The sequence below is a fragment of the Gorilla gorilla genome, chromosome 8, assembly GCF_029281585.2.
Source record: "Gorilla gorilla gorilla isolate KB3781 chromosome 8, NHGRI_mGorGor1-v2.1_pri, whole genome shotgun sequence".
In the NCBI taxonomy this organism is placed as follows: domain Eukaryota; kingdom Metazoa; phylum Chordata; class Mammalia; order Primates; family Hominidae; genus Gorilla; species Gorilla gorilla.
The window spans coordinates 114,815,830-114,843,515 of record NC_073232.2 but is presented as its reverse complement, the minus strand read 5'-3'; the positions used below and the strand labels follow the sequence as shown (position 1 = coordinate 114,843,515).

Here is a 27,686-nt window from a genome sequence, read left to right as displayed (position 1 = left end):
GTTACTTATTAGTACTGACTATTTTTCTTCTACCAGGTCATGGGTGCAAATAGTCACCCAAAATGTATTATGTATACCCTCCTGTTCAAGACAAAATCAGATCCTCTAGTTAAGAGTCTCCTCTCTTAGCTTTATTCTCTGATACGATTTTCTTACTGTGTAACCTTGAAGAAGCCACTTAACTTCTCTGCATCTGTTTTTTCACCTACCAAAACATGATGTGATGATATACTGTATACCTTAAAGGTTTTGGTTTTTTTTTAGAATCCAAGAAAACAAAATATGTAAAAATTGCCTTGTGTACTGAAAATACTGTACAAATTAAACAGTTGCTATTCATTTGAAAGATCTGACCACTGGAAAACATGGCCACTATTTACACAAAAAGAAATGAAGACAGAAGGATCCAGTAGAACTGAGACACAGACATAGAATCCACCCACATAGGAAGAGCAGATGGTTTCTTCGAGGAGCCACGATTCTAATTTTCAGCTTAGGAAACTAACTCCCTTCTTCCTGCCTTAGTTTACACCAAGAAGCACAGCTATAGTACTTATGGATGTTCTCAGAAGTCACCCAGCTGGGTCAGACCTGGAGGACCTGGGAAGCATCGAGAAGAGGAAGGGGGAAGGACTTGTTTGCAAGAAACCAGACTGGAACACAGAAGAAGGGGTCACAAAAATACCGATTAGAAAACAAACAAACAAACAAAAAACTAAAAAAAACCCAGCATTAATAAATGGTCTCCTTTGGGAGGCCGAGGCAGGCGGATCACGAAGTCAGGAGTTCGAGACCAGCCTGGTCAACATGGTGAAACTCCGTCTCTACTAAAAAATATAAGAATTAGCCAGGCGTGGTGGCGTGTGCCTGTAGTCCCAGCTACTTGAGAGGCTGAGGCAAGAGAATTGCTTGAACCTGGGAGGTGGAGGTTGCAGTGAGCCAAGATTGCACCACTGCACTCCAGCCTGGGCAACAGAACAAGACTCCATCTCAATCAATCAATCAATCAATAAATAAATAAATAAATAAATAAATAAATAAATATTCTCTCGGTTCGGCAATCTAGATTCCCAAATCACCAACTCCACACCCAGCGCTTAAATCCCCTCTACAAGCGCCTGGGCCAACAACTGCCCAGACTACTAGGAAAACTTCAGGGATGGTGAATTTACTGCCTCCCAGTGCCTATCCATATTTGGAAATTCTTCTACATCACAATGAAGAGTTAACAGCTTTCTAGCTCTCTATTCTGAGTAACAAAAAGTCAAATCCCTTTTCCGTATGGGAAGACCTCAGCTATTTTTAAATACCTGTTGTGGGTCATAGTTCAACTCCCTACATATTCCATCTCAAAGTCTTTTCGTCTTCAAACTAGAATGTTTCCAGTTACCTCACTTTTATAGTCATTCCTCATAGATGGACAGTTTTGAAAGGTTTTGCCAGTTTGAATGCCACCATTCTCTGGACACACTCTGATTGGTTTAAATCCCTTGTTGAATGTTGCACCCAGAAGGGGCTGTTGGGTCAGAGATGGGACATGAGGCAGGCACTTACCTCTGAGTATCTGTGTAAAGAACAGCCCCTCAGCCGTCTATGTACCTGCCCAAATTTCAAAGTTTCCCTACCAATCAGATACAGGAAGGGGGTTATAGATAACCAATTTTGGGTGATTTGATTATAGGAAGAGATAGCAATAAATCATTAATGAACCCTTTTGGTGTTCAGGCCAGACTCTTCCAGGACATTTCTACCTGCTTGGAGAGATAGAGAAGGGACTGAATTGTGAGGGTGAACTCAGGTAGTGCAGGGCTTTCCAAGAGCCACAGAGTCTGAGTAGCCTGTGGGCCTCCAGCCTCAAAGAACTTCCTTAATGTTGGAATACGGCCAGCTTTAAAGCTACCAAGAGTGGGAAGAGTCCTGTGTCTTATTTTACAGACTTGAAAGACTACACAGTGCTTCCTCAGTGCCTGGACTGCCAAATGGCCATGACTACAGGTGAGAACACAGTGGCAGCCGCGGCAGGGGCCACCCTGCCTAGTGGAATCACCTTCAAAAGGAGAGCTGGGCATATGTGCCAAACTGTAAAATCTGCGGACCTTGTGACCCACAATCCCACTTTAGAAACTGATCCTGAGATAACTGGACGCAGTTGCCAAGATGTTCATATATGGCAACAATCTTATAGTGTTGTTTAAAATAGGGAAAACTGGAAACTATCTGCAAGTTCATCCAGAGGGGTCTATTTATCCTAGAGGGGCCTGTTATGTTAGTATCATACAATGAAATGCCATACAATTACAAGCACTGCTATGGAGATATATATATATATATATATATATATATATATATATTTTTTTTTTTTTTTTTTTTTTTTTTCTGAGACAGAGTTTTGCTCTTGTCGCCCAGGCTGGAGTGCAATGGTGCAATCTTGGCTCACTGCAACCTCCGCCTCCCAAGTAGCTGGGATTACAGGCGCCCGCCACCTCACCCAGATAATTTTTGTATTTTTAGCAGAGACAGGGTTTCATCACATTGGCCAGGCTGGTCTTGAACTCCTGACCTCAGGTGATCCACCTGCCTTGGCCTTCCAAAGTGCTGGGATTACAGGCGTGAGCCACTGTGCCCGGCTGAACTATAGTTACTTAGCTAGAAAGACTTCCATGACATGATGCTGTGTGAAGAAAGCACGTTAATATATACAGTACTTAGTAAAACTGCCTATTTTTTGTATAGAGACATATCTAGAAGGATAGTAACCAAATAAAAATGGCTGTCTCAGCAGCATAATATTTATTTTTGTTTTCAACATATATTTATTTAAGTTACAAAGTAACATAGGCTTATTATAAGAGAGTCAAACAACAAAGAAATGTATAAAGTAAAACATGAAAATCTCTTTTCCCATCAGTCCCATTTCTCAGCTATTAACATTTGCTGTTAACATCTGATATGCAGTCTTTAAGACTTTCTTTTCAGCATGTATAATCAAAGTCATACTTTTTTTTTTTTAAGTAAAAATGAAACTCCACTGTACCCATTGTTCTGCGACAAGGTTTCTTTATGTTTTCAGTGTTGCCTGGATTTTTTTAATGTCCTTTTTGTAATTAGGAAAACAATAATGTTGTATTTGTTTGGAGGAATAAAAGTGTACCAGCCAAGGACAGAAGACAATGAATGTGTGATGTGAGTGGCCCAGTAAAGAGAAGCAAAGGACAAGGTTTTCCTGTGTTCAGATCACCACGGTACTCAATACAGGAGGACCTAGACATGCCCGGTTGGCCCAGGAGGTTGATAGTGTCCTGTTCTTCCTAAATCTTCAAAGCCAAACATAGGCTGCTGGAGCTAGGCCTGGGGCTAGGGGATATTGGGCTGCAGCCTCTCCCAGAGACGCGTTCCCTGCCCAGCACAGTGCCCCAGGTATGCAGCTTCCACTGGGCCAAGCAGGACAAGGCAGAGAAGGACCCCCACTGCTGTTTCAGAGTCTACCTGCTGCATGCCAGCAAAACAACAATCCACTGCCTGGGTGTGCTGCAATCCTTCTTTAAAAGCACCCGAATTCCCTCCCTTTTCTCTTCCTCCCCTGGCTCAAGCTCCAACTGTCATCTGTCCAGAGAGAGGGCTCTGTGAGGAATCAGAAATGCTGCTTGAACCTCATCAGAACCCTCGAGGGAGGGCCATTCTGTTCTCTTGGTCCTTGAGTCCTGGGAAGAACCTAAACAACAAGCTTGTCCTCATGTCTGCCCGGCAAGGCAAGAAGACAGGCCTGGCGGTGGAGACCCACTCCCAGGGAATCTCAAGCAGTACTGTGTATGGCTTACGGGTGCCAGTCATTTTCCACTGAGAGAGCTATGAAGAAACTGAGTAAGAAAGCAGATCACTGTAACTCATCCAAAGCTGTTCCAATAAACACATTCTCCTTAGTACCAGAGAGCATACCTTGAAGTGGTAACCTGACCACACCTGCACTTGTGGCCTAGATTGCGTCTCAGGACTCACTGTCCCCAGCCTCTGAGAAGTTCTTTTAAAAATTCAGTCATGTGGCCAGGCATGGTGGCTCAAGCCTGTAATCCCAGAAATGTGGGGGGCTGAGGCAGGCAGACGGCTTGAGTCCAGGAGTTCGAGACCAGCCTGAGTAACATGGGGAAACCCCAGCTCTACAAAAAATGAAAAAATTAGCCAGGCATGGCGGTGTGCACCTGTAGCCCCAACTACTCGGGAGGCCGAGGTGGAAGGATCACCTAAGCCCCAGGAGGTGGAGGTTGCAGTGAGCCATGATTGCACCACCGCACTCCAGACCGGGTAACAGAACCAGACCCTGCCTCAAAAAAAAAAAAAAAAAGAAAAGAAAAGAAAAGAAAAAGAAAAGAAAAATTTGGCTGGGCCCAGTGGCTCATACCTGTAATCCCAGCACTTTGGGAGGCCGAGGTGGATGGATCACCTGAGGTCAGGAGTTCGAGACCAGCCTGGCCAACATGGTGAAACCCTGTCTCTACTAAAAATACAAAAATTGGCTGGGCACAGTGGCTCATGCCTGTAATCCCAGCACTTTGGGAGGCCGAGGTGGGTGGATCACAAGGTCAAGAGATCGAGTCCATCCTGGCTAACACGGTGAAACCCTGTCTCTACTAAAAATACAAAAAATTAGCTGGGAGTGGTGGCAGGCACCTGTAGTCCCAGCTACTCGGGAGGCTGAGGCAGGAGAATGGTGTGAACCAACGAGGCGGAGCTTGCAGTGAGCAGAGATCGTGCCACTGCACTCCAGCCTGGGCGACAGAGCGAGACTCCATCTCAAAAAAAAAAAAAAAAAAAATTAGCTAGACGTGGTGGCAGACACCTGTAATCCCAGCTACTCAGGAGGCTGATATAGGAGAACTGCTTGAACCCGGGAGGCACAGGTTGCAGTGAGCCGAGATGGCGCCACTGCACTCCAGCATGGGCAACAGAGCAAGACTCCATCTCAAAAAAAAAAAAAAAATGTTCAGTCATAGTTATGTTTTTTCTTTTCTGATAATAAAACCCATGCTGTATGCAAAAAAAATTTCAAAATGGCAAGAAAGTACAAAAAGGAAAATATCAATGACATATAACTCCATCACCCTAAGATGGCCTTTGGTGAATATTTTCACATGTGTCTGCCAGTGATCTATGTGGGCATGTACATATTGTTAACAGAATTGGAATCCAACTGTATAAAGTGTTGTGATCTGGTTTTTTCTTTTTCTTTCTTTCTTTCTTTTTTGAGACAGGGTCTCACTCTGTCACACAGGCTGGAGTGTAGTGGCACAATCTTGGTTCATGCAACCTCTAACTCCCCAGATGGGGGTCAGGTGATCCTCTCACCTCAGCTTCCCAAGTAGTTAGGAAGGACTACAGATGCACACTATCATGCCTGCCTAATTTTTGTAATTTTTGTAGAGATAGGGTTTTGCCATGTTGCCCAGACTGGTCTTGAACTCCTGGGCTCAAGCAATCGACCCACCTCCTCGGCCTCCCAAGGTGCTGAGATTATAGGCATGAGCCACTGCCCTGGCCTTTTTTTTTTCTTGACAGGTTTTGGATGGGGCGCAGTGGCTCACGCCTGTAATCCCAGCACTTTGGGAGGCCGAGGCAGGCGGATCACGAGGTCAGGAGATCGAGACCATCCTGGCTAACACAGTGAAACCCCGTCTCTAATAAAAATACAAAAAATTAGCAGGGCATGGTGGTGGGCGCCTGTAATTCCAGCTACTAGGGAGGCTGAGGGAGGAGAATGGCATGAACCCGGGAGGCAGAGGTTGCAGTGAGCCGAGATTGTGCCACTGCACTCCAGCCTGAGCGACACAGCGAGACTCTGTCTCAAAAAAAAAAAAAAAAGAGCCTGTTTCCTTTTCTTTTGCAATGTGCTTCTTAAACAACAACATAAATTTTTTTTTTTTTTGAGATGGAGTCGCTCTGTCACCCAGGCTGGAGTGCAGTGGCACAATCTCGGCTCACTGCAACCTCCGCCTTCCGGGTTCAAGTGATTCTCCTGCCTCAGCCTCCTGAGTAGCTGGGACTATACAGGTGCCCACCACCATGCCCGGCTAATTTTTGTACTTTTTTTTTTTTTTTTTTTTTTTTTGAGACAGAGTCTCACACTATTGCCTGGGCTGGAGTGCAATGGCATAATCTCGGCTCACTGCAACCTCCGCCTCCCAAGTTTAGGCGATTCTCCTGCCTCAGCCTCCCAAGTAGCTGGGATTACAGGCGCCCGCCACCACGCCTGGTTTATTTTTTGTATTTTTTAGTAGAGACGGGGTTTCACTATATTGGCCAGGCTGGTCTAGAACTCCTGACCCTGTGAGCCGCCCCCTTAGCCTCCCAAAGTGCTGGGATTATAGGCATGAGCTACCGCGCCTGACCTAATTTTTGTACTTTTAATAGAGATGTGGTTTCACCATGTTGGCCCCACTGGTCTCGAACTCCTGACCTCAGGTGATCCACCCATCTCAGCCTCCCAAAGTAATGGGGTTACAGGCGTGAGACACTGCACCCAGCCATAAATAATATTGATTGTTTCTATGTATAATGCCAGGCTCTGCATTAGGAACACTACCTATATTATGAAGTAGATATTACTATTACCTGTGTTTCACAGATGAAGTAACCAACTGTTAGAGATGTTCAATTTTGGTCCTACATGGCCCAACTAGGATTTGAACCCAAGCAACCTGCCATTTGGATTCCTGCTCTCAGCCATGTTCTTTTCCAGCCCTCTTCGCTGAACACTCTATCATGAGCAGTTTTCAGTCATCAAAGTGCTTTACCTCCTGCAGAGATGCTAGTTCTACTGTCCTAACTCTCCAGTGGCAATCTCTGCTTGCCAGTGGGCTTCACTGCCCCCTGCAGAAAGCATCCCTGAATTGCAAGTGCTAGAGACAAAAGGGCCACATTCCGCTGAAAGAGCCAACCAATTAAAACTCCACAGGGGTCCAGAGATGAGAGACCTTGTCCGAGGGTGAATTATCCTAGCTGAATGCCTGTATCAAATAGATGCTTTCGGCCAGGCGTGGTGGCTCATGCTTGTAATCCCAGCACTTTGGGAGGCCGAGGCGGGTAGATCACGAGGTCAGGAGATCGAGACCATCCTGGCTAACACGGTGAAACCCCATCTCTACTAAAAATACAAAAAAAAATTAGCCGTGCGTGGTGGCGGGCACCTGTAGTCCCAGCTACTCGGGAGGCTAAGGCAGGAGAATGCTGTGAACCTGGAAGGCGGAGCTTGCAGTGAGCCGAGATCGCGCCACTGCACTCCAGCCTGGGCGACAGAGCGAGACTCCGTCTCAAAAACAATAAATAGACTCTCTCTACTAAGAGTTTCAAGTCATTTAATGTAGTTCTCCAATGTAGGATACAGACCTATAGAAGCTAAAGGAACTTGCTAAAGAAAATCCTTCAGCAACACAGCAGGAGATGCATACCCCCCAACCCCAACAAACTCTAGGTACTGTAATTGATTCCTCTACTACAGGCCACAGAGCACAGGACCCAGCTAAGGCAACTCATTTCTCGGGGCCTCTGAAATCTCACAGAGATGGCTACCTCTCCACCTGAGTTGTTATTCAGAAGTGGAAAACATTCTCTAAGTCAGTTGTCGGCCGACTTTAGCAGTGAACGGCCAGAGATAAAATATTTCAGGCTTTGAGGGCCATATCATTCTTGTTACAACTACTCAACTCCACTGCTGTGGCACAAAAGAAGCCCAGGTAATCCATGATGGGTATGGCTATGTTCCAATATAATTTTACTTATAAAAACAGGTGGTTATCAGGATTTGGCCTGCAGGCTGTACTTGCCAACCTCTCCTCTCAGGGTTTAAGTTTTCCCTAAAAATACCCAGATTTATATATTGGCTAAGTCACTTAAATTTTAGGGCACAAACTCATTTCTGAGGGACTGACCTGTTTTTCTTCAGTGCAGTAGGAACACAATCTTTCAACTATTAATCTAAAATCTTAGGAAAGTGCAGAGAAATCAAGAGTTGTTTTGTCTTATAGTTGGTCAGTATTACTAACTGATAAAAGTGAAAATATTTCACAGATCCACAGCAACCAGAAAAGAGGATGAATCAGGTTGAGGCAAAGAAAATGTCAGGAAAATTAAACAGAGTGTGAGGGAGAAAAATGATATGAATATAACCAGGCAGCTCCATTTGGCTTTAGTTAGCTGACTGGGGCAACAGGCAGCTTAGCGAAACCAGGAAACGAAAGCTTGAGGCTGGGTGCGACGGCTCATGCTTGTAACCCCAGTACTTTAAGAGGCCAAGGCGGGTGGATCACTTGACCCCAAGAGTTGGAGACCAGCGTGGCCAACATGGCGAAACCTCATCTCTACTAAAAATACAAAAATTAGCCAGGTGTGGTGGTGCACGCCTGTAATCCCAGCTACTCGGGAATCTGAGGCATGAGAACAGTATGAACCTAGGAGGTGGAGGCTGCAGTAAGCCGAGATCGCACCACTGCACTCCAGCTTGGGTGACAGAGTGAGACTCTGTCTCCAAAAAAGAGAGAGACAGCTTGACAGCTCTCATTGGTAATGATGGAGCACCTCTTTCCAGAAAGTTTTACCTGAGGAAAAGATATTAAGACCACACACATTTGGGACATGAGAGAAGAAAGCCAGGTGAGCTGTAGATGAGAAGCTGCCTGCAGCCTAGTAACATCTTACCTGGGGACGTACTCTGAGCTCCTCACTCAACCTTCCTGACTTCCTTCACTCACCTGCAGGGCAGGGAAGAGGAGGCAAAGCCTGATCTCCCTCTTGGATCTGAGAAGACAGCCCTGTGGTGTGCTGCTCAGCACACCAATGCTGAGGCTGCTAACACCCTCAAGGTAAGAGGGTCCCCTTCTTAGGCTGGAGAGCCTCAGGATAGAGCAGGCTTGAGACAGGATTCTGCTGAGTTCAAGACCCCAGGGACTGGAATGGCAGAGCTGAGAAGTATCCATGACCCTGAGGGCTGCGCTCCAACTGCTGCAGCAGCCCCTGTCCCTTCTGCGTAAGAGCCACTCTCAAAATGCAGCTAGTCTCAAATACTTCAAATCCAAGTACATCTTAATTTAACAAAACAAAAAAAAAAAGGACTTCACTCCCCAAACTGGCCATTTCACCTTCCTCCTTAACATGCTTTCATTTTCTTTTCTTTTTTCGTTTTTTGAGGCAGGGTCTTGCCCTGTTGCCTAGGCTGGAGTGCAGTGGCATGATCCTGGCTCACTGCAGCCTCAACCTCCCGGACTCAATCTATCCTCCCCACTCAACCTCCCAAGTATCTGGGAGTACACGTATAAGCCACCACACCCAGCCCTTAACATGCTTTCGTAGCTTTCCATTACCCTTAGAATCAAGACTCTATTGAGGCAAATGCACCATGACTTGCCTCAAGCCCAGCACTTTCCTATTCTTGCCAGGCCTCCAGCTTTTCCTGAGCCCTCGCCTCTCCCTCACCTCCCTCCAGCTACATAAGCCTTCTTTCAGTTCCTCATCTTTCCCTTTTAGTGATCTTATGGAATCAAATATTTATTTGCTTATTTTTTCAATGTCTGTCTCTACTAGCTAAAGGCAGTGGAAAGTTTGTTCCACACAGCTTACCTAGCATTTGACAGAGCCTCTGGTATGTCGCAGGCACTTAAATAAAATAAATATAACTGATGAAAAAGCTCCTTTTCCCCAAGTCCTCTCTCTTCATCTAAAATGGACCCTTGGCGGCTGAGAGGCTGGAGCACGCAGAGCAGGCTGGTTAGACTGTCCCTGGAGGCTTGCTCTTGCCACTCAGCAGCTATAGGAAGTTCTCCAGGGCCCATCACCTCCCTATCGCCTCATCTGAAAAGGGGCAATATGAACCAGTATCTTCCTCACCAGGCTACCCACCGCACAGGTTAAATAAGAGAAGGTAAGTACCTAAGATATTGGTGCTCAATATCTACTGTTTTGTTTTTTTGAGACGGAGTCTCACTCTGTCGCCCAGGCTAGAGTGCAATGGCACAATCTCAGCTCACTGCAACCTCCGCCTCCTAGGTTCAAGCAATTATCATGCCTCAGCCTCCTGAGTAGCTGGGATTACAGATATGCACCATCATTCTCAGCTAATTTTTGTATTTTCAGTAGAGATGAGGTTTCACCATGTTGTCCAGCCTGGTCTTGAACTCCTGGCCTCAAGTGATCATCCAACTGCTTCAGCCTCCCAAAGTGCTGGGATTACAGGTGTGAGCCACCACAGCCAGCCAATACCTACTGTTTTATTTACTTACTTTTAACTATAGAAAAGCAAGTTTTGTTGTTGCTGCTGTCGTTTTTTTTTTTTTTTTTTTTTTTGAGACAGAGTCTCGCTCTGTTGCCCAGGCTAGACTGTAGCGGCGCGATCTCGGCTCACTGCAACCTCTGCCTCCCAGGTTCAAGCAATTCTCCTGCCTCAGCCTCCCGATAGCTGGGACTACAGGTGCGTGCCACCACACCCAGCTAATTTTTATGTTTTTAGTAGAGACATGGTTCCACCATGTTGGCCAGGATGATCTTGACCTCTTGAGCTCGTGATCCACCCACCTGGGCCTCCCAAAGTGCTGGGATTACAGGAGTGAGCCACCGCACCTGGCATAGAAAAGCAAGTTTTAAAAAAGGGCCTCAACAGGAAAAGACTGAATCACATCTGTTAACTTTTGGGAAGGCAAGAGGAGGCAAACCCCAAGAAAACTCTACAATGCATTGAGGTTCCTTATGTAAAACATGACTTGCTGTCAATATCCGGAAAAGTCTCTCTGACTTACAGAGGCAGGCTGTGTCCCTCAGCACTTCCAACTTCAGAGATAGGAAGCATGATGGATGGATTCCTGGAACTCTAAACTGTGCAACACACTGTATAAGGTTTGCTAGCCGGGCGCAGTGGGTCACGCCTATAATCCCTCCACTATTCCTGGAACTCTAAACTGTGCAACACACTGTATAAGGTTTGCTAGCCGGGCGCAGTGGGTCACGCCTATAATCCCTCCACTATGGGAGGCCAACACGGGCAGATCACTTGAGCCCAGGAGTTCAAGACCAGCCTGGGCAACATGGCGAAATACTGTCTCCACAAAAAATATAAAAATTAGCCGGGTGAGGTGGCATGCACCTGTAGTCCCAGCTACTTGGAAGGCTGAGATAAGAGGATCAACTGAACTCGGGAGGTCAAAGCTGCAGTGAGCCATAATCGTACCACTGGACTCTGGTCTGAGCAACAGAGTGAGATCCCATCTCAAAAAAAAAAAAAAAAAGCTTGCTGGTCTTTCCTAACCCTAAATGCATGCCACACAGTGTGTATGAACCAATCTCTCTGGCCAAGGAACCTAAGAAGGCGGACCTATTCTCAAGGACTCAGTAAAGTATTTTGTTGCTATAAAAACACTAGGCTCGGTGCAGTGGCTCACATCTGTAATCCCAGCTACTCAGGAGGCTGAGGCAGGAGAATCACTTGAACCTGGGAGGTGGAGCTTGCAGTGAGCCAAGATCATACCACTGCACTCCAGCCTGGGTGACAGAGCGAGACTCTGTCTCAAACAAAACACACAAACAAAAACAACCACTTTTATATAATGATCCTTCTATTGTTTCTTGAAAATAATGATAACATTTACTGGATGGTCCCAATAGTATTATTTTAATAACATATTCATTTATCTAATTCCTCCTCACTTTAAAAATCCTTTAGCAATGGTTATTAACATGTAAAGGTTAATTTCTCCACACCTGGCTAAGTGATCCCATTTAAAGGAATTTATCCTGAAGAAATACTCCGGTAAGGCCGGGCGCAGTTGCTTATGCCTGTAATCCCAGCCCTTTGGGAGGCCAAGGCGGGCGGATCACCTGAGGTCACGAGTTCGAGATCAGCCTGGGCAACACGGTGAAACCCCGTCTCTACTAAAAATACAAAATTAGCCGGGTGTGGTGGCACATGCCTATAATCCCAGCTACTCGGGAGGCTGAGGCAGGAAAATCGCTGGGAGGAGAACCTGGGAGGCAGAGGATGCGGTGAGCCGAGATCGCGCCATTGCACTCCAGCCTGGGCAACAAGAGTAAATCTCCATCTCATCAAAAAAAAAAGAAATACTTTGGTAAGAATACAAAGATATACATATACGAGGACGCTCACTGCAGCTTTGTGAAAGGAAAAAATTAGAAATGACCCAAATGTCTAACAATAGAAGACTGGTTAAATAAAGTACAGTATATGTAGGTATTAAAAAAGTGTTGCGTTAAAAAGAACATCCTGACAGATGTCCAAATGACAGTAAGTTTAAAAAGCAAGGTGAAAAACAGTATGAAAAGCATAGTCCATTTTTACAAAATACTGCAAGTTCTTTTTTTTTTGAGACTGAGTCTTGCTCTATCACCCATGCTGGAGTGCAGTGGCGTGCTCCCAGCTCACTGCAACCTCCGCCTCCCAGGTTCAAGCAATTCTCGTGCCTCAGCCTCCCAAGTAGCTGGGACTACAGGCATGCACCACCACACCCGGCTAATTTTTGTATTTTTTTTTTTAGCAGAGATGGGGTTTCATCATGTTGGCCAGGCTGGTCTCGAACTCCTGACCTCAAGTGATCCACCCATCTCAGCCTCCCAAAGTGCTGGGATTACAGGTGTGAGCCACTGCACCTGGTCAAAATACTGCAAATTCTATCCAGACATACGCATGGCAAACAAAACCTGGAAAGAGGAACACCAAAGTTTTCTCTGTGAGGGAATGAATTATGAAGGACTTTCACCTTCTGTGTCATATTTTAGATTTCTAAGTTTCAATTTTATAATGAGCAAGTATTTCTTTTATAAACAGGGGAAAGGGAAGAAAATGTGAAAACAAAAAAAAATCTCTGTTAGCATTAGAGTCAGTCAGTACCACAGGGTTGGATCAGCCATGAGCTCTGATGGCCTGGGAGAGATCCCTACTCATGCAGTACCATCCCAGCACTCAGAAATCGAGCCACTCACAAATCGAGCCAACTGAGCACATGTCGTGAGGTTGCCATTAAACAGCAGCAAGTGAAGGCACTTCAATTTCCAGTGTCAGTTACAAGGTTGGGGAGATACGTTTTTCCTAAAAACGCAAATGAAATTGCCTTGGAATTTGTGGTTAAAGCCTACCAATGGCAGAACTGAGAGCAGATAGCCTCTCCAACAGAATTCTAAAGCACAGTTCAGAAATCAAGCCCTGTTGAGTTGGGGAATGGTTTCTTTCTAATGAAACCCAGAGGATGGGGGGCAGGGGAAGAGTAACTGGCAATCTGAAAAGAATAAACTGATCGTAAAATGAAAGGGGAACAGGGAAGTAAGAAAAACTGGCTTTAAAGTAGGACAGACAGACATGGAAGTGTCTACTGGTGAAGTTACTGATACATTTATTGCAAAACTTTCCAAACGACTCATGCCACAGGCTAGATTTGTTTGTAAATCTGCCATAGCAGGTGAAATGACAGCCATCCTGTCCTCGTGACTGGAACATTCTCTTCCCAGGCCCAGTGTCCTGATCAATATGCAAGGTTCCTCTGATCCCAGGCAGGGCTGGGGCTTCTTAGGTGGGAGTGTTTTGCCCACCCGATGGGCATTCCCCTCCTTACTAACAGAACCCCAATTTTGGTTTTCTGCCTTTTCCTGGCCATTCCCTTCTGCGAGCCAGGCCCATTCCCAGCCAATATCATCCTTGACCTAACTCTAGCCAATGAGATGCAAAGGGGACACCAACGAGGGCGGTTCTGTGGAGGTTTTGGTTCATCTTTAAAGGACATAGGACAGAAATGTCTCTCTTACTGCCTGTAGACTCTGTCAAGGGTGATCAGGATGCTAGGATCATGGCAGCCATCTCTGGAATATGAGGAAACCAATTTAAAAAGACAAGCCAAGTGCTAAGGAAGGCAGAGAAGTTAAGAACAACTCAGGTCCTTGACAATATCGCTGAACAGATGGCAGCCAACCCTGGAACTGCCCCTCCTCCAGATGGCTTGCCATGTAAGGTAAGTGCCCTTATTGTTAGGCCACTCTGGTCAGGGTGTTCTATTACTTGTAGTCAAAACCATCCCAACACATACAAGACAGAACAGAAAGTGCCCGCTCCATCGACATCTCCTCTAATAATCTGACTTCCAAGTGTTAACTGTACACCATGATTACTGAGGTTAAGAGATGTCCCTCCAGTCCCGTGGCAGCAACTGATTTTGCCTATGCAAAGCCGTGCTATTCTTCAGCTGGTGGTTAGCCTTTGCTTTAGAGGACTTCCCTCCTACTCCATGTGCTTGGAAGTGATGAGCAGAGGGAAGACTTTCAACGTAAATCCTGGTGGTCCATCTGGACCACTGCCACCAACCAAGGTGGTCACATGGCCCAGACAGAACTAATCTGTGTCGTACCCCAGAACTGATGTAGAAATGTCCAAAGTTTAAAGCCTTGGCTGGGCGCAGTGGCTCGCATGCGTAGTCCTAGCACTTTGGGTGGCCAAAGTGGGTAGAGCACTTGAGCCCAGGAGTTCAAGACTAAAACCTGGGCAACAGCGAGACCCTGTCTCTACAAAAAGTTTAAAAATTAGCTGAGGGTGGTGGTGTGCACCTGTAGTCGTAGCTACTCAGGAGGCTGAAATGGGAAGATCACTTGAGCCCAGAAATTTGAGGCTGCAGTGAACTAAAAAGGTGCTATGGTACTCTAGCCTCTAGTCCGGGTGACAAAGCAAGAACCCTGTCTCAAAAATCAATTTAAAAACAGGCCAGGTGTTGGGGCTTGTGCCTGTAATCCCAACACTTTGGGAGGCCATGGCGGGTGGATCACCTGAAGACAGGAATTCGAGACCAGCCTGGCCAACATGGTGAAACCCTGTATCTCTACTAAAAATACAAAAGTTAGCCAGGCATGTTGGTGCATGCCTATGGTCCCAGCTACTCGGGAGGCTGAGGCAGGAGAACTGCTTGAACTCAGGAGGCGGAGGTGCAGTGAGCCGGAATTGTGTCACTGCACTCCAGCTTGGGTAACAGAACAAGACTCCGTCTCAAAAAAAAAAAAAAAAAAATCAGTAAAAAACAAACAAAACACCAAAGTTAAAAGCACAAAGCCCTGTGCCTGCTGAGACTACAAACTGAGAGAAACTGAAACTAGGAATGATGGTGCTCATCTCCCCAATGGTGGCACATGGGGAGAGTCTGCAGAACAAGATCAACATACAGAGAGTCATAGCTATAGTCATAGCCCAGGGGACCCCATTTGAACATACAGATCAAGCCACACCTGAAACCCTTGTTGTCCCAGTCACCTGAGCCAATAAAGTCTGTTATTGTTTTTCTTTGTTTTTTGTTTTTGAGACAGGGTCTTGCTCTGCTGTCCAGGGTGGAGTGTCCAGTTGTGTGATCATGGCTCACTGCAGCCTCGAACTCCCTGGCTCAAGTAATCCTCCTACCTCAGCCTCCTGAATAGCTGGGACTACAGATGCATGCCACCATGCCTAGATAATTTTTTCAATCTTTTCACTCTACCCCTGTGGGGTTTCACTATGTTGCCCAGGCTGGTCTCAAACTTCTGGGCTCAAGCAATCTGCCCGCCTCACTGCCTCAGCCTCCCAAAGTATTGGGATTACAGGTGTGAGCCACCACGCCTGGCCCTGTTATTGTTTAAGGTAGTTTCAGTTGGGTTTCTGCCATTTTCTTTTTCTTTTTCTTTTTTTTAGAGGCAGGGTCTTGCTCTATCACCCAGGCTGAGTGCAGTGGCATGATCACAGCTAACTGCAGCCTTGACCTCCTGGGCTCAAACTCAGCCTCCCAAGTAGCTGAGACCACAAGTGCATACCACCACACCAAGCTAATTTCTTTTTTTTTGAGATGGAGTCTCGCTCGATTGCTCAGACTGGAGTGCAGTAGCGCAACCTCCGCCTCCCGGGTTCAAGTGATTCTCCATTCTCCTGCCTCAGCCTCCTGAGTAGCTGTGATTACAGATGTGCACCACCATGCCCAGCTAATTTTTTGTATTTTTAGTAGAGACAGGGTTTCACCATGTTGGCCAGGCTGGTTTTGAACTCCTAACCTGAAGTGATCTGCCTCTCTCGGGCTCCCAAAGTGCTGGGATTACAAGTAATGAGCCACTGTGCCCCACCCATCTTCCTTCCTTCCTTCCTTCCTTCCTTCCTTCCTTTCTTCCTCCCTCCCTTCCTTTCTCCCTTCCTTCCTCCCTCCCTTCCTCCCTTCCTTCCTTCTTTTTTTTTTTTTGAGTCTCACTCTGTCATCCAGGCTGAAGTGCAGTGGCACGATCTGGGCTCACTGCAACCTCCGCCTCCCGGGTTCAAGCGATTCTCCTGCCTCAGCCTCCTGAGTAGCTGGGATTACAGGCACGCGCCACCACTCCCGGCTAATTTTTGCATTTTTAGTAGAGACACGGTTTCTCCATGTTGGTCAGGCTAGTCTCAAACTCCTGACCTCAGGTGATCCACCTGCCTCGGCCTCCCAAAGTGCTGGGATTACAGGCCTGAGGCACCACGCCTGGCCCATTTTCTTATAACTAGAAGAATCCTAACTAAATCACCCTAATCTGTCTATATCTAGCCACATCTGGAAGCCTTCACTGCCTCTGGATGCTCTTCATTCTCAGATCTCTCCCATTTCTACTTCATTTTCTCTCCAGCTCAGCTTCCACCTCTGCACAAACCTCCCAGAGGGTAGCTGTCTGCCAGCAGGTCAGGGCTGTTGTAGAAGCCATCTGAGTCATGCTTCAGAGCAGGCTTCCAAGGCTGCCTCATACAGCTCCATGGCTGGCTGTGGGCATCTCCACCCCCGCCCCCACACCCACCAGAGCCTCATCGTTCCCCTTTCATTCGCCTCCCACTGCCTTGATGCTATTTCCAAGGCTGGGTTGTAGGACTGTGGATGTCACTTAGATCTGGAAAAGCAGGTCTAAACAGTCCACTTGCTTGATTACACTGCTGAGCATGTTCTCACGTGCAAATGGGTGGGTGGAGTGCTCCCCATAAACTCACTAAGTTTAAGGTGGACAGCACAAGTGAGGCAAGACCATCAAACAGAATTACAACACTATGTACGTACGCAGGTATATCTGTGTACACATCAAACATAAATGACACACGTTCTGTACAGTACGTATGCATGTAACTCTTGTAGCGTGTAACCACACAGGGGTAGAGTAATGCCTACAAGTCACAAAGGAGGTGCTCTGCAGCAGCAGCTGAGTGATCTGCTCTGAGAAAACCTGATAGACCTACACCCAATCTTACAAAATATTTACAATAAGGGGCAATTACTTACACTATAGAAAGATTCTTCACCTTATTAAGGGATTTACTACAAGGTCCCACTAAACTGCATGGGCTCTACTGGACTTAGAATAGGGTTTGATTTGCCTAAGACTTCACAGGCAACTACATAAATCAACTACAAAAAACCAAGGAGCCACACCTGAACTGAATGTTTTCAGCTATATAATATGATGTACAAAACGAGGTAATTTTATTTGTATCAATATTACTGATTTTCCGTGTGAGTAAGATAATGCCTCCAAATGTCATCATGTCAGCTGAGGCTGCATATCTGATTCAGGGACGAGCAAGACATTTCCTAATACAGTTTTGCTGTTAAGTAGTGTCTGTCATTGAGGAAAAAAAAAAAAAAGACCAAGGTATCCATTTTGATCCATATAAAGTTTTTTTTTTTTTTTTTTGAGACGGAGTCTCACTCTGACGCCCAGGCTGGAGTGCAGTGGCGCAGTCTCGGCTCACTGCAAGCTCCATCTCCTGGGTTCATGCCATTCTCCTGCCTCAGCCTCCCAAGTAGCTGGGACCACAGGCGCCCACCACCACGTCTGGCTAATTTTTTTTATTTTTAGTAGAGACGGGGTTTCACCGTGTTAGCCAGGATGGTCTTGATCTCCTGACCTTGTGATCCGCCCGCCTTGGCCTCCCAGAGTACTGGGATTACAGGCGTGAGCCACTGCGCCCGGCCAATCCATATAAAGTTTTTAAAGACTGAATAATGATAATGATTGCAGGTAAAACATAGTACTTACTGCGTACCAGGCACATTCTAAGTGTTTTACAGGTATTAATTCACCTCTCGATAACTTCATGCGGTTACTATTATCCCTGCTTTATAGCTGAGCAAATGGATGTACATGTTGCCCAGGGAGGCAGTAACTGGCAGAGCCAATATGAATGCAGGCTATCTGGGTCAGGAGGCCACACTCTTAAACCCCACACCATGCTGCTGCCTTGATCTGGCAGTCACAGGCAGATGGAGAACAGTTCAGGCAAGAGGAGTGGGGATGGGGAGCTACTAAAGCTATTAGCAATGAGTTCAGACACACAGTGCTAAGGATCTAACTATGCAGTGAAATCAAACAAAAGAAAAGAATGATGTTGGAAGTCAGGAGACGGTAAGAGTATTGACTAAAAGGAGACGTAAGGGAGGTTTCTAGAGAACTGGTCTGTTTCTCAATTTAGGTGCTGGTTACATGGGTGTATGTGGTTCGTGAAAACTCATCAAGCTGTACAGTTATGTGTACTTTTTTTTGCTTTGTTTTGTTTTGAGACAGAATTTTGCTCTTGTTGCCCAAGCTGGAGTGCAATGGCGTGATCTCAGCTCACTACAACCTCTGCCTCCCAGGTTCAAGTGATTCTCCTGCCTCAGCCTCCTGTGTAGCTGGGATTACAGGTGTCCACCACTATGCCCAGCTAAATTTTCTATGTTTAGTAGAGATGGGCTTTCACCATGCTGGCCAGGCTGGTCTCGAACTCCTGACCTCAGGTGATCCAACCACCTCGGCCTCCCAGAATGCTGGGATTACAGGCGTGAGCCACTGCGCCTGACCTGTTTTTGTTTTTGTTTCTGTTTTTTGAGACAGGGTTTCACTCTGTCATTCAGGCTGGAGTGCAATGGTGCAATCACCATTCACTGCTGCCTGTACCTTCCAGGCTTATGTGCAATCCTCCCGCCTCAGCCTCCTGAGTAGCTGGGACCACAAGCACGCGTCACCACAATGGCTAATTTTTAAAATTTTTGTAGAGACAGAATATCCTTATGTTGCCTACGCTGGTCTTGAACTCCTGGGCTTAGGCCAACCTCCCACCTTGGCCTCCTAAAGTGCTAGAATTACAGACATGAGCCACCGTGTCTGGCCAAGAGCTGCCATTCAGAGCTACACTGTCTGGGTTAAAATTTGCCTTTGTGGCCGGGCGCGGTGGCTCACGCCTGTAATCCCAGCATTTTGGGAGGCTGAGGCGGGCGGATCACGAGGTCAGGAGATCGAGACCATCCTGGCTAACACAGTGAACTCCCGTCTCTACTAAAAACACAAAAAATTAGCTGGGCGTGGTGGCGGGCACCTGTAGTCCCAGCTACTCGGGAGGCTGAGGCAGGAGAATGGCGTGAATCTGGGAGGCAGAGCTTGCAGTGAGCCGAGATCACACCACTGCACTCCAGCCTGGGTGATAGAGCGAGACTCCATCTCAAAAAAAAAAAAAAAAATTTGCCTTTGTACCCACTAGATGTGTGATCTTGAACATGCAGCTCAACCTGTGTTGTCTTGCTTGCTGCAACTGAAAAGCTGGTATATGACAGTCCCTAACCTCACATATTCAATGGCACACAGAGCACAAGTCCAAATGTTAGTCATTCCCATCACCATTTAGGCCCATAGCCATGGTCTCCTATCTTAAATCAGTTACCATTTACTTTTCTTTATCATTTTCCCATTATTTAAATAATTTACTATTATTTCCTACCATGTTCTAAAAAAAATTTAAAGTAGATTTGTTTTACCTGTTATTTAAATAATACAATCATATTACAAGAAATCTGGAAAATAGAAAGTCAAGTATTACACTTCTAGGAGTGTAGTCACCCTGTCCCGTTCTGACGTCCCTAAAGTGATCTGCAGACCAAACTACAGCAGGCACATTATAACAACCATAAGTGGGGCCATCAGGTACAGAAAGGGCCTCAGAGCACATATTAGTCAATGTATACTCAACAAACAGCCACAACTTTTATTTTATTTTGAAAATTTCCAATCCTACAGAAAAGTTAAAAGAATGATACAATGAATACCCAAATACCATTCACCCAGCTTCACAAGTTGTTAACATTTCACCTCATTTGCTTTATCTTCTCTTCATACACAGATGTTTTATTTTTTGACAATTAAGTTAAATCATTTGAATCATTTGACAATTAAGTTAAAGACATCAAGTCCTTTTATCCGTTAATACTTTAGCCGTTATCCCTAGCAACAGGGACATTATCCTGTAAAACCATAATACCATAATCACATCCAGGGAATTTCACATACAGTACTATTAACTAATACACAGTGTAAATTCATATTTTTCCAATTGTCCTTAAAAAATGACCTTTTTTTTTCAATTCAGGATCTAATCAAGGATCAACAATGCATTTAAACTGCCATGTTTCCTTTAATGTAGAACAGTCCCTGCCCCTTGCCTTTTTATGTCTTTCATAGCACTGGGGTGCATGTGCATGTGTATGTATGTGTGTGTGTGTGTGTGTGTGTGTGTGTGTGTGTGTGTGTATTTTTTTTTTAGGTGGGGTCTCACTGTGTCGCCCAGCCTGGAATGTGGTGGCACAATCATGGCTCACTGCAGCCTCAACCTCTTGGGCTCAAATGGTCCTCCTACGTCAGCCTCCCAAGTAGCTGGGACTATAGGCATGCCACCACACCTGGCTAATCTTTAATTTACAGGGTCTTGCTTCATTGCCCAGGCTGGTCTCAAACTCCTGAGCTCAAGTGATCCTCCTGCTTCAGCCTCTCAAAGTGCTGGGATTTGAGCATTGACATTTTTGAAGAATATAGGCATTTGTCTTGTAAAGTGTCTCACAATCTGTATTTGTCTGCTTATAATTTGATTCAGGTTAAACATTTTTGGGAAAATGCTACATAGTTGATGTTACATACCTCACACTGCAACACATAAGAAGGTACATAATAAGGCCGGGCGCAGTGGCTCACGCCTGTAATCCCAACACTTTGGGAGGCTGAGGCGGGTGGATCACGAGGTCAGGAGATCGAGACCGTCCTGGCTAACAAGGTGAAACCCCGTCTCTACTAAAACATACAAAAAAATTAGCCAGGCGTGGTGGCGGGCACCTGTAGTCCCAGCTACTCGGGAGGCTCAAGCAGGAGAATGGCCTGAACCCAGAAGGCGGAGCTTGCAGTGAGCCGAGATCGCACCACTGCACTCCAGCCTGGGGGACAGAGTGAGACTCCATCTCCAAAAAAAAAAAAAAGAAGGCACATAATAATAATTTGTTCCATTATTAGCGTTGTTCTGTTTCACAACTACTGTGATTGTTACTTTTTTTTTTTTTGATATGGAGTCTTGCTCTGTTGCCCAGGCTGGAGTACAGTGGTGCGATCTTGGCTCACAGTAACATCTGCCTCCCGGGTTCAAGCGATTCTCCTGCCTCAGCCTCCCGAGTAGCTGGGATTACAGGTGCCCACCACCACGCCTGGCTAATTTTTGTATTTTCAGTAGACACAGGGTTTCACCATGTTGGCCAGGCTGGTCTCGAACTCCTGACCTCAGGTGATCCAACCACCTCAGCCTCCCAAAGTGCTGGGATTATAGGCGTGAGCCACTGTGCCTGGCCTGCCCTAGTCCCACTTCTGGCCAACTCAACTGGAGCCCCACAGGAAGGTTTGGAAATCAGTGTGTTGACAAGCTCCTCTAAGGGGTTGATGGGCAGCCAGATTTAGGAACTCCTGCTTAGAGAAGACCCATTGTAGCCTCCATGAGGGGACTGTTCCACAGGGCATACAATGGTAGGTGGTAGTTATGGATCTGCCTCAAGTGCCAACAACTGGCTCCCACAGGTGTGAAATGTGGGCAGAGGGGTTCAACCTAGACAGGTCTATTGTACCCCAAATGTATAACCTACTCAAGGTTTAAAAAAAGAAGTCACTGGCCGGGCGCGGTGGCCCATGCCTACAATCCCAGCACTTTGGGAGGCGAGGCGGGCAGATCACCTGAGGTCAGGAGTTCGATACCAGCCTGACCAACATGGAGAAACCTCATCTCTACTAAAAAAACAAAAAAATTAGCTGGGTGTGGTGGTGCATTCCTATAATCTCAGCTACACAGGAGGCTGAGGCAGGAGAATCGCTTGAACCTGGGAGGCATAGGTTGCGGTGAGTCGAGATTGCGCCATTGCACTCCAGCCTGGGCAACAAGAGCAAAACTCCATCTCAAAAAAAAAAAAAAAGTCACTGTAACTATAGAAGCTACCAGATCTATGGTTCTCCAAATTTAGTCTCTACCAGAAGCACCAAGGAACATCACCCTCAAAGATTCTGAGTCAGACATCTGCAATGGGGCCTAGGAATATGTATTTGCAACAAGCTCTCCAGGTAGTTCAGAGGCAGGTGGTATAAGAACCATGCTTTGAGAGACCATGGCTTGCTCTGAACTTTATCTGTGATATTTCAAGAGCAAAAGGTTGGGAAAAGTATCTTGGCCTTCATTTGAAGGCTACTTACAAAAACAAAGAAACAAAATCTGAGATCAGATGGGAAATGCTTCTGAGCAATTAGCCACAGAGAAACATATATCAGATGACATGAAAGAAACCCTCCATGAAACACGACAAGGGTGCAGGGTGGCACAACATAACACAGAACTTGCTGCTGGAGGGCACAGGGGAGTACCCCTCTCTGCCATGGCCCATTTGGTTTTCCAACCAGGAAACACCAGGCAAAACAAGCCACCCTCATGGTAGAATTGGGGCATACTACTCCCAGGAAAGGCCACTCCACAAACATCAAAATATAGCTGCTAGTACTCAAAGCCAACCAGGCTCATGGCAAAAGGACCAGCACAGCAGCCAGCCCTGGCCTCCTACCTGACTGGAACACGTATCGTGCCAAGCCCTGCATTAACTCTGCGGGCCATGTTGGTGGGGCAGACTCCCCAGTTTCTCTCTTCAGACGAAAGGTCAACTCAAAGCCAAAACCACTAGGTCCATCTGTTCCTGTAAACCTGAAAGACATAAAAAGCAAGTGTTTTAAGCTCAATTACCTTAGGAAAAACACTCTCTTGAAGGTCTAAAGTTCTCCCCCTTTTTATGGTGGCCTCAGTATCCAAATCCTCCATTCAGAGGAGTATCCCAGGACGTGAGCCTTGTGGGGAGGGAACCCGAGAAGCCCATAAGGAACCAGAACTCTTGCCTCGTCCTCCTGCCAGCTGCGGGTATGTGGATGTGACCTTGGCCTGGCCAAATTCTACTGCTGGCACTCTGAATTATGAGTTCCAAATTTTGTGGCTCTGCAACATTCCTTCCTGGATGATTGAGGCAACACTGCTGAAAATCTCCCTTGTTCATGTTCCTTATTCCTTCAAGCTATTAATAGGCATCTACTTTGTTTGCTAAGGATACATGTCCTGTGAGCCACAAGGCTATATGCTCTGTGATATGGTTTGGCTCTGTGTCCCCACCCAAATCTCATCTTGAATTGTAATCCCCATAGTCTCTACGTGTAAAGGGAGGAACCAGGTGGGAGATAACTGGATCACGGGGGTGGTTTCCTCCACAGTGTTCTTGTCATAGTGAGTGAGTTCTCACAAGATCTGATGGGTTTATAAGGCAGTTTTCTCTGCTTTTGCCCACTCTCTTGTGCCTGCCACCCTCTTCTTCCACCAACATTGTAAGTTTCCTGAGGTCTTCCCAGTCATGTGGAACTGTGAGTCAATTAAACCTATTTTCTTTATAAATTACCCAATCTCAGGTATGTCTTTATATCAGTGTGAGAATGGATTAATACACTCTGTGAGGATGAGACCCTTTCTCCACTCCCACCTCCACTCTGCCCACAAGGGTACAACCTTGGGTGGCACTGGCTGGCCTCCAGACTCAGCATTTGTGGACAGGTCCTAAGGCAGATTCAAAATACTGGGTGGGCCCATATTCTTCCTGAAACTCAGCACCCAACACACACTCCTCAATTAGCACAAGCTCTTCCTGAAACCTGGCACTCCACATGTACTCTTCAATTGCTGGAACCCTAGAGATGCATGGGTTGCCCTCCCTTCCCATCCCTCAGTGACCCAGAATAATGAGGATGACTGCTTCTGTGGCCACAATTCATTAAAGTGACAATGAGAGAAAGCAGGAATCCCTGCCTCCCTGTTTGTAGGAAACACTCAGGAGCCCCAAGTCTCAGGGAAGTCCTTGAAAGGGACTTCCATCAGAGAGGGCAGTGATGTGGATCAGAGAGCTGGGCCTGGCTGGCGGGGTGCCACACCTCCCCAGGTAAGGGAAGCATCCAGGGAGAGCTACATGAGGCTTGCCAGCATGGGAAGGTTAAAATTAAAATACATTCATGATATAATTTTCAGTAATTATATCTTGTACAGACATGAGCCACAATGATTATACACATGTAAACTCGTCAGCATACAAACACAAACCATAAACTAAGATGACAGCCAACCAAGCTCCTGGAACAGGTGATCAGAGGTGAGAATTCTCAAGGGCTGATGATGCAGTCAATGCCCAACCCTAGAATTCCACGTGGCATATTTTCTTCATCATCATCATCATCACCCCGAGAGGCAAGGCCAGGAGATGGGATAGAAAGAGATTCCCAAGTCTCAGAACCTGACATCTGTCCTAGTTTTCTGTGCCTGGGTGAACCCAGCCCTCCTGCACTTTGCAGGGAAAGATCACCTCTGAGAAGCTAAGTTCTCCAATGGACTGAAAAGGTATCATTAGAAATTATCATGATCAAACTCTATGTATGTATGTATGTATGTATGTATGTATGTATCTATCTATCTATCTATCTATCTATCTATCTATCTATCTATCTATCATCTATGTATTTTTTTGAGACAGGGTCTCGCTCTGTTACTCAGGCTGGAGTGCAGTGGCGTGATCTTCAGCTCACTGCATGTGTGAACTCCTGGGGGCTCAAGCGATCCTCTTGTCTCAGCCTCCCGAGTAGCTGGCACATCATGGCACCTGGCACCTGGCACCTGGCTAATTTTCTTTTTTTTTTAGTAGAGATAAAGTCTCCCTATGTTGCCCAGACTGGTTTCAAATTCCTGGGCTCAAGCAATCCTTTGGCCTCAGCCTCTCAAAGTATTGGGATTACAGATATGAGCCACCATGCCCAGCCTCTCTTTCTCTCTCTCTCTCTCTCTCTCCCCCACGCCTCTCTCTCTTTCTTTCCGAGACAGCATCTTGCTCTATACAATGGTGTGAACATGGCTCACTGTAGCCTTGACCTCCCGGTCTTAGGCAATCCTTCCACCTCAACCTCCCAAGTAGCTGGAACCACAGGTGTGCACCACCATGTCCAGCTAATTTTTAAAACTTTTGTAGAGACAGGTCTCAACACATTGCCTAGGCTAGTCCTTGAACTCCCAGGCTCAAGTAATCCTCCCGCCTTGGCCTCCCAAAGTGCTAGGAACACAGGCAAGAGCCACAGCACCTGGCCCAACTATGTTTAAATGAAGTATCCACGGTCTGCATTTTCCCCAGGTATCTATAGCAATGTGGGAAACAGAATCCATTTTGAGGGTACACAAGTGGAATTTTGGAGACCAGCCCAGCAGAAGATGCTTGGACAACACATTGTAAGCTATTTTATTTCCTTGCTGAATTACCCTGTTTGAGGTCAATTCAGTGCAGGCAGGCTGAGGGAACAGCTATCAAACTGAAGTTGGAAGAGCTACCTCCCTGGAGCTGCAGGTTTGGAAGGGGTGTGAAAACCTGGAGTAATGCAAGATTGACTAGAGTTAAAACTCTGTAAAGGGAGATGGGTCAGTAGGGCAAAGGGAAGATTTTAAGCAGCCACCAATTAGAGGCAGCTTTGTAAAATGTATTAGACTATTACTCCAGGGCTTTCATCTTGGGCCAAGAAACATACATGATTTCTAACCACAAAAACTTGAGAAACAGACTAAAAGAAACTTGTTCCTCTTCGGCTGCACAATGGGAAGAACCCTCAAATGCAGAGAAAGAAATCACTGGATCAGATGCATCCACACAGCACCACTTCACTAAGGAGGGTCCGTGTGCACACACGCCTAGAGGTGTGCATGCGTGCACATGCATGTGTCCACCATCTGCCTCCACGCAGGGTGCTTTCTGGGCCAGTTCTGTGGTGGGCAGGCCAGCCCTTACTTGGCTGGGTGGGAGGGACAGGCCCGGCCAGATGGTCTCCACCTGCATTTGATTACCACCCACGGGCTGGCTGGACGCAATCTCTAAACTCTGAAACATGAGTTTGGAATGGCCCAGCCTCAGGATAAACACACGACCTGAAGTCTGTCAGAAGTTCTCTTTTTCAAAGCAGGCTGCCCAAGCAATCACCAAGTGACAAGGTCATTCCATCTTTAAAGTCTCCTGGAGGGGCCTGGCTTGGTCTGGACTTCCTCACATGAGGGATTCTCTAGCCAAAGTGGTTTTGTCTGAACAGAGAATGAAGCCCCTCCTAGGGAGCGGCTGTCTCTCACATCTTCCAAGAAAGGAAAGCATAAGGGGAAATTGGCATGTGCTGCAGAAGGTGGGATCTGGGTCGGAGCAAAGCATTTTTCTAACACAGAAGTCTACTAAAATACTGGCTGGTGGTAAATGGGGCCAGTGGAATTTCTTCCTACAGAAATTTAAAAAAGATAAAAAAAAAAAAAAGATTCTTCCCAGGCTGGCAGAGTGGGGGTAAGGGGTTCTAACTGTCTTATTGCAAAAGGAAGGATGAGATAAGACTCTCAAGATTGTTTCCTGCTCAAGAACCCTGGATCCTGTTCACGAGGGTGTCCGGGGGAAGGCTGGCTTTGTCCCAGCAGTTTGGCAAGTCTGCCTGATGGCTGTGCTAGCCTCAAGAGTAACATCAAACCAGAAGACAAGAACACATGCCTTGAATCCTAGACACACAACAGCCTGACCATCAGAACTCACCCAAAGGTCTCCCCCAGAGTACCTCACTAAGAAGGTATCAGTGAGCATCCAAGAGCCCAAAATGACTGCTGAAAGTCAGCATCTCATGCTCAACACCATTATTTATTTATATGTGAGACGGAGCCTCACTCTGTCTCCCAGGCTGGAGTGCAGTGGTGCGATCACAGCTCACTGCAGCCTCTGCCTCCCGGGCTCAAGTGATTCTCCTGCCTCAGCCTCCCGAGTAGCTGGGATTACAGGTGTGTGCCACCACACCCAGCTGACTTTTGTATTTTTAGTAGAGACAGGGTTTCATTATGTTGCCCAGGCTGGTCTTGAACTTCTGACCTCAGGTGATCTGCCCGCCTCTACCTCTCAAAGTGCTGGGATTACAGGCGTGAGCCACTGTGCCCAGCCCATTATTTATTACTAAGGAAATGCAAATCAAAACCACAGTGAGCTACCGCCCCTCCACACCCTCTAGCATAACTAAGAGATAATAAGTGTTAGAGAGGACATGGAGAAATAGGAATACTTGCACATCATTAGGGGGAATATAAAATGATGGAGCTACTTTGGAAAAAGAGTTTGGCAGTTCCTAAAAAAGTTAAACAGAGTCACCATATGATCCAGCAATTCCACTGCTAAGTATATGCCCAAGAGAACTGAAAACCTGGCTGGATGCAGTGGCTCATGCCTGTAATCCCAGCACTTTGGGGGACCGAGGTGGATGGACCACTTGAGCTGAGGAGTTTGAGGCCACCCTGGGCAACATGG

At 46.4% G+C, this 27,686-nt stretch overlaps 1 protein-coding gene across 6 annotated transcripts in view; it reads right to left on the bottom strand.

The window, feature by feature from the left end:
• The window catches only part of SUFU (SUFU negative regulator of hedgehog signaling), a 131,322-nt gene that overhangs the window by 62,277 nt on the left and 41,359 nt on the right, over nt 1-27,686 (bottom strand). For all 6 annotated transcript variants that reach the window (XM_055352843.1, XM_031015351.3, XM_055352846.2 and 3 more), the window contains exon 3: nt 22,872-23,008. In XM_055352843.1, coding sequence (XP_055208818.1) covers nt 22,872-23,008 — 137 coding nt within the window. The remainder of the gene's footprint in view (nt 1-22,871; nt 23,009-27,686) is intronic.